The sequence below is a fragment of the Chaetodon trifascialis genome, chromosome 19 (assembly GCF_039877785.1).
Source record: "Chaetodon trifascialis isolate fChaTrf1 chromosome 19, fChaTrf1.hap1, whole genome shotgun sequence".
Taxonomy (NCBI): Eukaryota; Metazoa; Chordata; class Actinopteri; order Chaetodontiformes; family Chaetodontidae; genus Chaetodon; species Chaetodon trifascialis.
In genome coordinates this window covers 9,692,585-9,704,110 of record NC_092074.1, presented here as the reverse complement: position 1 = coordinate 9,704,110, position 11,526 = coordinate 9,692,585, and the positions used below count along the sequence as shown (strand labels likewise).

Below are 11,526 nucleotides of genomic sequence, written 5' to 3'. Positions count from 1 at the left end.
AAGCATCGTTTAGACCTGCACCAGCATACCAATACAGATACTGCAACAGAACCAGAGGACCATTTCAACACATCAGAATTCAGTTGAATCAAACCGGTGTCTTTATTCAAACGATGAAGCACAGACTCCCTCTTCATTTTCAGCCACATGATCTGAGAGAGAAGTCAAGGGGATGACGACTGAAATAGCTCAGATACTTCGGGTAAAAAGATTTCTAGCACATACAGTATGGTAACTGCAGCACAACTACTCACAGTTTCATCACAGGAATTTTATCGCAACAGTTTATGAAGAACATCAGATGTCAAATCCACGTTGTGTAAAACACTGCAATTTCACTTCTATACCACTCCCAAAAAACATCACTGACAATACATTACAAACCCACGAACCTCTATCAGATACACAGAAGACGTGTTAATCCCAACCCTGGACAGTTTACAGACGGATGTACATTTAAAAACTCAGCAAGCACTCGTTCATATTTAACCATGTAACAGATAATTTATCAGTCCTTGTTCTGATGTAGGGTTCATATCTACTTTTCAACAATCTACATGCTCCAACAAGCAGAAAAAGCTGAAGAACCACAGAGGATACTGGTGGAAGACGTTCATTTCTTTAAAAGGCAGAATCCCTGATCCTTTTGATTTTGACTGTAGGCTTTAAGAAATGCGATCGAGTTCACAGCAGAGGTACAAAACGCAATAAAGCCATAAAGAGACTCACAGAACCATTCATTGCATCAGTCCAGTTCCTCTCCACACATATCCAAATGAAGTGTAATTTGAGTTTGTGAACTAAGAGTTCAAACCATCACCAAGCAACAACCCCCTGTGTAATAAAGGACGTGTAACCTTTTTTCCCCCCCAATTCTCTCCTTGGGCTTCTTCATAAGGCATATGAGAGGTCATTGACGGTTATGCTGGATGTGCTGTCAACTTAGCGTCCCATGGTTGGCATGGTCACAGCTGGGCTGGTCACAGTGGCATCCTCAGCCTTCCATTGTGATGTCACAGTCTTGATCTGAGTGTAGAACTGGATGCCCTGGTTGTAACGAGAAAACCGCTGTGTAAGCTACCCAATACATGTGCACGTTTTTATTTTTATGCAGAACAGAGTATTATTATTATTATGATCTAATGCCTTGATTCCACCAGGTATGGCTCGATAATGTTTCCCTGCCCAATTTTGTTGCCTTTTGTTGTCATTTTAACTTCATTTGTGTGCTTCCACCATGGGTAAACAGGCTATATAGTTCAATGGTTTCTTGTTTTGTGTGTGTCAGGAGTCAGGAGTCTCACTTTGAAAATGGACCAGATGCTTTCCCATTCCTGTGTCCGACTTACTGCTCAGCTTGAACTGCTCTGTGCAACTTGATTCAACTTCCCTCAAAAATAGACTAGACTATTGTAAGCCCAGCAGAGCTAAGAGCCGCGTCTGAAACACGGTGCAGTGCATCTGGTGGAATCACGAGCATTGTCTGGAGTGGCCATGAACGCGACACAGCTGTGTCTGGTGCAGCTGCGACACAGGACGAGCTGCTTTTGCTGTTTACCTGCTTGCCATAGAAGTTGGTGTCTCCTCGGAATGAGCCTCTGGAGCCAGTGAAGGAGAACATGGGGAGGGGGACAGGGATGGGCACGTTCACGCCAATCTGTACAAAAGCAGGCACACATTAATGCAAAATCATGCATAACTACTGCAGGGTGCAAATACACTAGGGATCAAAGTATAACTTATAACCATCCCAAAACTGGAGGTGGACAGTTTAAAGGAGAGACGTGACAGATCAATATAATGTATTTTCTTCTTAATGCATACACTACAAGGTCCTCTGGAATCCCTTTAAGAGTAAATGTGAAGGAGACATGGGCAAATAATTCCTTTAGGGATGAAGGTTGTGAAAAGTTTTCTCTCCATCCGCAGGAGAAATGCTGCTATACATTTAAAATGATACAGAGTCTCCTGGCCCAAGACTCAAGTATCACACACAATCTGGATCAGACTTATAACCACTGCAAATTGGCTGCTGCTGCATTAATGCAGGTTTGAGACAGCCCCAAACTGTCTATAACTGTGCTGGCAGGTGATATCTGACACAGTCTGCCTTAACACATGAAGACTGTTTTTGCTGTAATCATTCCTCCTGCTCTGCCTGGCATTTCCTGACAAGCCTTCAGTGTACATTTGGGCATGTGCGTGTTGTTTCAAGACAGGCTTTCCAAACTGTGGACCCATCCTTCAATGTCACTAAAAACATGAGCACAATAGCTCTATTCCTTCGAGCCATCAAGTGGCACAAAAATATTTTCTTGTCAAAGTCTCACACAGGTGACTCACTGAGGACCTCAATAAGACCACAGGTGACCAGTTTGGGTCAATCTGAAAACCATACAGAACCAGTATCTTTTTCTATTGTCTCCAGTCTTTCTCGTATTCAGCCTTTGTAAAAGTGCCTCTCACCTGGCCGACGTCCACATCGTGAGTGAATTTTCGTGCCGTGGCTCCATTGGAGGTGAAGATGGCAGTGCCGTTGCCGTAGGGGTTGCTGTTGATTAATGAAATTGCCTCGTTGAGATTGTCCGCCTCCAGGACGACAAGCACTGGTCCGAAGATCTCCTCTCTGTAACACTTCATGTTCGGCTGGAAAGAACAGCAAAATGATCACTTTCCTCCAGCGTTAAACATCGTCTGCAACTGTGCTTTAACTGCATTTAGCAACACTTAGAGCCACTTTCTATTCTAATATGCAGCGTGACTGAGAGTCAACACTCTTAACAGAAAACCTTGAGGGGTGGTGGACAATGTCCCTGAGAAAGCTACACGTTATTAGATGACAGGTTTATAAGTCTGTCCCGTGACAGCCAAGTTGTCCGGGCAGAAAAATCTACTCCAAGTTCCCAGAATTCATATTCTGACTTTGAGGCTTAGGCGTGAAGGCATTTTATCAACTTTCTTAACCTGGGAAATTACTTCCATCTCCTCAGGATATGGGGGAGCTGCAGAGCGCTTTTGAACGGAGCTCAGCAGATGGATAATACTATGACATATACTATGAAGAGTTACGCACATAAAGAAGCTGCGGGAGCAAAGAATGCTGAGATGTGATTTGACAACAAACATAACTCATTCAGATGTGTTAGACAGCGACACAGGAAAAGCTCCACAGAAAGCAGTTCTTGTAATTTCCCCTTAAGCAAAGGACGTGTTTTGTTCTTGCTAAAAATTCTTTAGAACGCCTTTCAGAGTCTCTTGTTCCAATCTCTTTATTTGTCTCTAAAACTTAGAAAATGACTAACTTGTAGTTCTGAAAGCAAACTGGTTGTGAGCTTTACTGTATCAGACTTTTTAGGTACTGAAAAAACTAAATGTTGCACCCTTTGCCACCAAGCCAAATCTCACCGAAACACCACTCAGGATGGTGGGTCCCACAAAGTTTCCATTTTCATATCCTTTGACGTTGACATTTCTCCCATCCAGCAGCAGCTTGGCACCCTCATCCACCCCGCTCTGGATCAAATGCTCCACCCTGCCTTTTGCTTCGGGAGAGATCAGGGGCCCCACATCTGCTCCAGGCTGATCACCTTCAGGATACAGACATGTACAATGTCCAATTTTTTCCAAATGCATATGAACAAATACCATTTGAAACGCTGAGCACATGTGCGTGGACTCTGTTACTAATGAAGTTACCCGCATTTACGCGCAGTGATTTAGAGCGCTCCACCAGCTCCGGGAGCCATTCACGAGACTCCCCTACGAAAATAGCCGTGGAGAGAGCCATGCAGCGCTGGCCTGCTGCTCCGAAGGCAGCGCCCACTAGCTGGTTGATGGTGGTCTCTTTGTTGGCGTCGGGCATCACCACACCATGGTTCTTGGCACCCTAAAATGAAAAATGTAGGACACGGCTCTGTAGGGTTTCTCTCCAGTCACACTGCAGGACATCAAACAGACGCAGCACAGCGGTAGTCACATATGTTACATATCTCAGTGATTGACAGCTATGCTCGGAGCTGTTGTCTTGGTATGAGCAATAGTAAATATTTTGCTCCATATGCTTCTGTCCATAACAACAGCATTTTATCATGGAACAATATATAATCCTGACATAAGAGCAGTATATTAAGTGTGATGTTAATGTGGGTTCTTCTGTACCATGTTGGACTGCACTCTCTTGCCATTCTTGGATCCCCGCTCGTAGATGTGCTCTCCAGCCGGGTTGGAGCCCACAAAGCTGATGGCTTTAATGGCTGGATGGTCACAGATGAAGTTCACAGCTAAACAAAGATACAAAAGGGATACTGTAAATCCTCTCTCCTTCATCTGCGCTGTACCTTTAAGGCACAATATAACAGCACAAAGGCCTTGAATACGGACTTTCAAATCCTCTTGTCTCAAACTCTCCTGAAGTACTTACAGATATAGGCTGCCCATATTATGTAAATTTCCTATCTAAATATTGCCAGGGGCTATATGATTAGTGCTTGAATCATCCTTGGACCTTTCCCCATTTCCCCATAACACACACACACACACACACACACACACACACACACACACACACACACACACACACACACACACACACACACACACACACACACACACACACACACACACACACACACACACACACACACACACACACACACACACACACACACACACACACACACACACACACAAAGAATCTGAATGAATACACAGACAGACACACTCACCTGCGTGCTGACCATGGATGATGTTGACTGTACCATCAGGTGCCCCAGCATCCTGGAGCAGTTTGGCCAGGAGCATGGTGCATCCTGGGACCCGTTCAGAGGGCTTCATCAGGTAGGTGTTGCCACATACCATGCCGATGGGGAACATCCACAGAGGAATCATGGCAGGGAAGTTAAAAGGGGCAATACCGGCACACACCCCGATGGGCAGGCGGTAGGTGTAAGTGTCCATGTCCTTGGTGATGGAGGGTAAGGTCTCCCCAAGCATGAGGGATGTAATGCTGCAGGCATGCTCAACTACCTCTGCGGGGGTGAGAGGGACAGAAAGGATGAAGTAAACCATTAAAAAAGTGAAGAGATAAACATAAGAGATGCACAATAAACGAGTAAATGTATCTTTGAGGATTGTAATAGAAATATGAGTTATTTGAGACGACAGGCTAAAGTACAAAATGGATAATGCATTGCAAAGTAGGTCTTAAATCATCCACTTATTTAATAAAAACTGTTAATTGATTTCTTTTCCCTGTGAGTAAACTGTAATGGAACTTGTGAAAACTTCAAGCACCATTGGTCCCAGTACTGTGGGAAATCTCTAATGCTGGCAGCGCACCTGCAGATGTAGCCTGTCTTTCAGCTGATAAGTTAAGAGTTAGCATGCCAGAATAACTCGGGCATCCCAAAACCTGGGAGCTGTACCAAGAACAAAAAAATACTTTGGCAGCTCTGTCTTGTAATAACCAAAAATATATCTTTATTTGCAAGTGCGCAAGGCTCTTCATTTCTCAACATGGCTCTTGTTGATGCAAGTCTGCCAAAGTGAACGAGTGCACAGTGATGAGGGGAACTGCATAATTATACTTATATAGCATGCGACTAAAAACAGAGCCTGCAAAGTGTTTTACATAAAAACAGAGACAGTGGAACATCAGGACTTAATGTGATGCTGTAGGGATTCTGTTTCCTTAACCATTGTTTTGTTATAATTGGACACTTTGGAAGCCTCTTGAAAAGCAGTTTAAGCATCTATATGCCAATACGGCCAAAACGGAACCATTGCCCCATTATTAATTTAAAGAGAAAGTCATGTTTGCAGAGAGTGTCTGGTTACGTGCAAATAATTGACATCCTGCAGCCACTTAGTCCGTGCAGGCAAATGGTATAAACGGTTGCCAAAGATCTAGACTTTATCAGGAGATGGATAGTATAGACAATAGTTTGAACAGGGGAATTTGACCTCTGCTACACTGTATCTTCACCTGCTAATCAGGATATGAAAACCCAATAAACACACTAGGAAGTCTAAGCTTTACTTACGGAGTCCTCTAAACACGTCTCCCTCTGCATCAGCAAGAGTTTTGCCCTGCTCCAAGGTGATTATTTTAGCCAGTTCTTTCTGAAATGTTAGAGGAAATACAGCAAACGATTAATTAAAGACATCTGCGAGGGAAACAAGGAAAAGATGTACACATACAAAATAGATCCTTGCTCTCCAAGTTGTTGTCTTGAAATGGAAATGGACTGGTAAAAGGTGAAAGAGAAGACAAGAGGCATATGACCAAGTGACAAATTTCCCTACAATGTTATCCTTGATGAGCTGCTGGTAGCGCAGGAAGATCTGCTGCCTGCTGAGGATGGAGGTCTCGGACCAGGAGTGGAAGGCTCTGGAGCAAGAGTCCACAGCTGCCAACATCTCCTCCTGGGTAGCTTTGGGAACGCGTCCCACCACCTCATTAGTGGCCTAAGGAGCAGGAGACAGTCCATACCAGACAAGTTGACTGAGAGCAGGGGAAGTCATTACTTAATATTGCTGCATGTGCATTCATTCATTAATATTAATAACCTAATGTTTGCTTTCTAACCTTTGATATTTTTGGTGATGACAGTAGATGGCTGTTTTTGCATGCAATCATCATCCATCATGGCCTTGCTAGAGGCTTATACTTAAGCTAAGGCAATAACAGCTGGATTTTTGGGAAATATAAAACATGACTGGCTATGTAGACTGGGCTGATTTATCTCACTTTACAAAATAAAATATTACAACTTGGCAAAAGAAGAATTTTTCCCCCCTCGCAATTGTTCATAAATTACTGCTACAGAGCTGCACTGGTCATATGCAGCTGGTTTGCTGCATAGCAGAGGTCTTGATGTGGTAGCCCTTTGCAGGTTGGATAAAGGTCATCTATGAATACTTACAGGGTTGTGAATGTCGAGCCATTCAGAGGTGTTGGAGTCAATGAACTTGCCATCAATGAACAGCTTGGTGGTGGGCTAGAGGGAGAAGCATGGGATCACAATGTTCATTTAGGACATCAAGTCATCACCACAACATACACAGTCACTTTCTAAAGCATTTATTTTAAGTCCATTTACTTTCTATACACCAAGCTGTATTATTAGCTCATTTTAACATTTTAAAGGCTTTCCTGATCAGACTTTGCTAAGCAGGCTTGATGGTTCAGAGAGTCTCCTAACCCCATTATACATACTAATTCTAATTTTGGGTATATACTATGTACACACTGGAATATAAAATAAGTTTTTTAGCATGCTGTTGATGTACATTTTTATCCCACAATGCAAAGAACAAAGGAACTGTGTGTGCTACAAACACGCATTAATTATTAGGAAACACATTCTGTTCTCCCTTTTGAAGGTTTGCCAGTGGCTCATTCAAGTTGCAGTTTCACTAATGTCCATCTGCATATGTATTGTATCACTTCCTGTAAAACAGTGTGCTGATTTCTTGAATACCAACTACAAAAACAAAGCTGTTTTTGAGACATTTCCACCTCACAATGAGTACAAGAAAATCCTCAGGATTTAAAAAATGTTTCAAAAGCCCCTTTTGTATTTATGCCTCAACACAATCTTTCCTTGCAGGTTTAAGTGGATCATCTTTGACTTAATATCACATCTTTCAAGATTTGCAAATTGCTTTAATAATTTCAAGTTTTCTAAATGATTGTTGAGTCCAACTTGGTACATATACTGGTCATGTTTATTAACAAAAAGTAAGGGATCCTTTTGAAATATTTATATTTGAAGAAACATTTATTGGCCAATAAGCATAAGCAGTGTTAAAATAATGATATTGGACTGATTTTTTTTTTTTTTTTGTCTCCAAATGCTCCGGTACAGTTTCTGCTCTTATCTTAGTTTTACATACCTCTTAACATTTTGTCATTTATTTTACTTTCTCTTTTATCTGTACTGTCCTGCTTTAACAACTGAATTTCCCTGCTGGGGATCCATAAAAGTTTATAATGATGTGTCTCAGCTCCATTTGGGGTTTCACGACATATGAATGTCAATTATGCTGCTTCAATAAAACAAAGCTTTCAAACATTTCCAAAAGCATGGCGCTGCTGAATATCACGGTGTCACATGAAAATAAATACGTTTCTACAAGCTGGTGAGTGGAAGCTCTTACCACTGAGGAGGCAGAGTAACAGCGACCCAGCTGGAGGGGGACCTGCAAGAGATAAAACACCAGGACACAAGTCAACTTCAGTTCATATTAAACCCATTGTCCAAGGTCTAATGAATTAGGGCCAAGTCTGAGTGCTCCATTGCTCGTCACCCCTGTCCACGTGATGCAAATTAAACCTCCTCTCGCCCACACAACTTGGACTGCACATAAATATTGAATGCATGCGAAAAAAGTAGTCGTGCGCTGTGTGCAACGCTCCTGTCAGGCAACGACTTTGCTAGCTAGCAGCGCAGGTTGTTAGCTAATCAGAGTTGCACGAGCGTCAAGCACAACCAACTGTTCTGTAAAAGATGAGAGTAAATTTGTTTCACCTTTTTGTTCAAAAGGGACCGGAGAATTGCTGCCATAGTGGACAGTCGGGTTTGTTTTAATCCAACTCTGAAGCCCTTCAACCGACCCACAAGAAGCAGGAGTGCAAAGAGAACTTCAGCTAGCAGAAATGCTGCACAGGGCAGAGCGGCGCAACGCGGCGCTGCGATTTAAAACGATCTACAAGACATTACGGGTGTGAACGTTGATATTTACGCAACGGCGCACATCATTTGTTGATCTGTGAAAGCTGCGCGTGGCGGTATTGGCTGTTTCCGTTCAGTGTAGGCGGGACAGACCTGATTTAAAAGCCAATCACTGTGCGCAATTTACCAGCCGCCCTAATTTACAAGAAGTTGATTGGCTGTTTCTTAACCACAACCTGAGGTCGTCTCTGCTACTTTACCGAGCCTTTAAAAACGTCTTAGGGAGTCGCGGTCTGGTTACTTAACGAAGTCCGACACTTTCCACAGAAACGCACTTTTTAACATTTTATTACATATATGTGTGGACAAAATTTTCTTTTACGTGTGAAGGGAACACTTATCAACACCTAGTGGCAGGTAACAGTTTCTATGGCAACATGCTTACAGGCAACATGGAGTTCCTGCAGTGGAGTTGTCATGATGTTGCAAGATGGATTGAGGCTTTAGGATTTCCACAATACAAAGTATGTTAACATTCTCCTGACTGTACAGAGATATCATTGACCGTCATAGCGTCCAAGATAATGTTTCACTTTTCAAAGCTTTGACCCCATTATTTATTCCTGTCACAGGCATGTTTCACGGAGAACCTCATCACCGGAAGAAAGCTCATTTATGTAAATTGCACCTACTTGCCAAGATTTGGAATCACAGATTTTAAAGACATGCAGGTATCAAGAAGAGCCGGAAACTCGAGTTTTTGATTCTCACCTTCAAAAGGGATTGATGTTATTATGGAAACATGTTTGCATATCAAAGACAGAGACTCACGCAATGTTCAAAGACGTCTCAGCAGGCTGAGTGGCACCAAAATAATATGGTAAAACCACTGTACCGTGTATAACCTACTCTTACATCTTGGTTTGTCTTAATTTATTCAAATTTTGATAAGTGATCATTTAAGTCACCAGGGAAAAATACCAAGCATTTGCTGTACATCATGTAAGACATCACTTTGGCCTCAGCAACTTGTCACGTGGGCATTTCTGCAAAATTTGACTATTCACAGCCAGGGTAAAGTAATAGACTGATTAAAAATAAAAAGCAATTAAGATTAACCTATAGCACACATAATTCTTAGTTGCCTCTTCAATTGTCTTGTAAATGTCTCTGCAGTAAGCTCTAAATGGACTGCAAACACCAGAAAACTGCTGTCTCGTCTGTGCCAACTCAATTGCACATCCCATTTAGCATTTGAACACTCTGTCTTTGAACAGTGTGACATCCAATTAAAGTTACGTGTTGTAACCGAGCAGCACTTCCAGCAGACGCTTCAGATCAGCTGTATCACATATATGCTGTGTACTGTTAAAGCGCCTGTTTTCCTTATCTCTCCCTTAGGTCAGAACTAAATTGGCTGAAAGCACCTGTATGCGTTCATCTCTGCTTTACTGCAGAAGCATCAAACCCCATATCTTGAGACAGGCACACTTGGTGAAGAATTGCCCCTGCTCTATTTAGTCAAGATTTATATTGGTTTAGCATATCAGCCATTTGATTCATTTGTTTATGGAAGTGTAACCCTGTTACCTTTCTTCCCACGATGCCACAATCTTGGCGAGATCTCTTTGAAAGACTAAACACTCTCACTCTCAGTGGATCTACCTTATTAAATAAAGGTTAGATACTGTAAACATATACTTTATCAAAGGACTCAACCCTGCTGTGCGCCCCCGCAGGTCATCTCTGCTCATGTCCGCGAGCTGCTGGGGATCACAGAGACCCCGTGGAGTCGCAGCGTCGCTGACCCTCCACGGGACAGCATGACCCTGTTCTTGGAGAAAAAGAGCCAGACAGGTGAGCGAGTGGACAGCCTCACCTACCAGCAGTTCCTGGATGCCATGCGTCAGTGAGTGGGAGCCTGGCATGAATCACAACAGTAAAGGAGTGCAGCAAAAACCAAGACATGACAGTGTCATTTCATATCACCAACTGTCAGCACACGATGACTCCAGTGAGACACTCACAGCGGGTCACATGCAGGCCTTGACATTAACACTTCCCACTGGCAAAATGCTTGTATGTTGCTGTCATTGTGGCTGGGGAAAAACCAGTTCTTCTGCAAGGTTTTTGTGCAGGTAGCCATCATGTGTCTGGAAACCACCCCTGAAGTGCATCTACACCAAAGACAGATTGCAGCACTTTTTCGTGCATGTTATGTCTGTGGCTTTGTGCACTCACATACAGTTTGATAAACAGCTTAAATAACTCTTGCCAATACAGATTTGAATAACTATGCTGAAACCACTTAGGCGATTCCTATTGATCTCAAGTGGATGTGTTGTAACTGGATGGATCTGTTGATCTGGGGTAGAAATCCTCAGGGTTATTCTGCAAATGACAACGAACACCTATTTCAAAGTGCCATGAGGCCCCGGAAGAAGTGGAGTTCATTCTTCTTACGGATAAAAAACACTGAGTCTGCGAGAAGACCTCTGCGCTGCTGCACTGTTCTAGACTTATGAACATAAAGGCTACTTTGCCAACTTGCACTAAAGGCCAAAGGATCATTGCATCAGATAGTGATGGGTGGAGTGCCAAGCAGACCCACAGGGAGCCAGGGCTTACAGTTTCAGCCAACTCAACACTTTCTTGCCAATAATCTATGTAAAACATGCAGGGATATTCAGCTATAGGCTGCCATTTGGCTTTATAGATGCATGCACCAAAGGTTTCTTCCAAAGGAGTGGATGCATTTTAAATAACACTCTTGTTGGTTATATTTTTCATCTCCTGTAAGTCTTAATCTGATATCCATTTCTGATCTTAAAAAACTGAATATAGTTTTGAG

The 11,526-nt window shown here is 42.7% G+C and overlaps 1 protein-coding gene and 1 long non-coding RNA gene across 2 annotated transcripts; one reads left to right on the top strand and one right to left on the bottom strand.

Moving 5' to 3' along the window:
• Positions 1-78: 78 nt before the first annotated feature.
• Positions 79-8,816, bottom strand: LOC139347964 (methylmalonate-semialdehyde/malonate-semialdehyde dehydrogenase [acylating], mitochondrial-like). The gene is made up of 12 exons (XM_070987868.1): positions 8,532-8,816; positions 8,161-8,202; positions 6,924-6,998; positions 6,304-6,465; positions 6,042-6,120; positions 4,725-5,027; positions 4,159-4,280; positions 3,697-3,886; positions 3,406-3,587; positions 2,467-2,646; positions 1,559-1,657; positions 79-1,047 (listed from the first exon to the last, which is right to left on the bottom strand). The coding sequence occupies exons 1-12, from the start codon at positions 8,565-8,567 to the stop codon at positions 943-945; spliced, it is 1,575 nt and encodes a 524-aa protein (XP_070843969.1). The 5' UTR covers positions 8,568-8,816; the 3' UTR covers positions 79-942.
• Positions 8,817-8,994: 178 nt separating this feature from the next.
• LOC139348149 (uncharacterized) lies at positions 8,995-10,871 on the top strand. The gene is made up of 3 exons (XR_011603367.1): positions 8,995-9,199; positions 9,308-9,406; positions 10,415-10,871. It is a non-coding gene; the product is annotated as an uncharacterized lncRNA (long non-coding RNA).
• Positions 10,872-11,526: the final 655 nt, after the last annotated feature.

What these genes read in the sequence shown, in the direction of transcription:
- LOC139347964 (XM_070987868.1), bottom strand. Translation starts at nt 8,567, where the DNA reads ATGGCAGCAATTCTCCGGTCCCTTTTGAACAAAAAG. An exon ending in GGTCCCTTTTGAACAAAAAG is followed by an intron (nt 8,203 to 8,531) that starts GTGAAACAAATT and finishes TATCTCTTGCAG; the next exon opens with GTCCCCCTCCAGCTGGGTCG. An exon ending in CCATCCTGAGTGGTGTTTCG is followed by an intron (nt 2,647 to 3,405) that starts GTGAGATTTGGC and finishes TGTTCTTTCCAG; the next exon opens with CCGAACATGAAGTGTTACAG.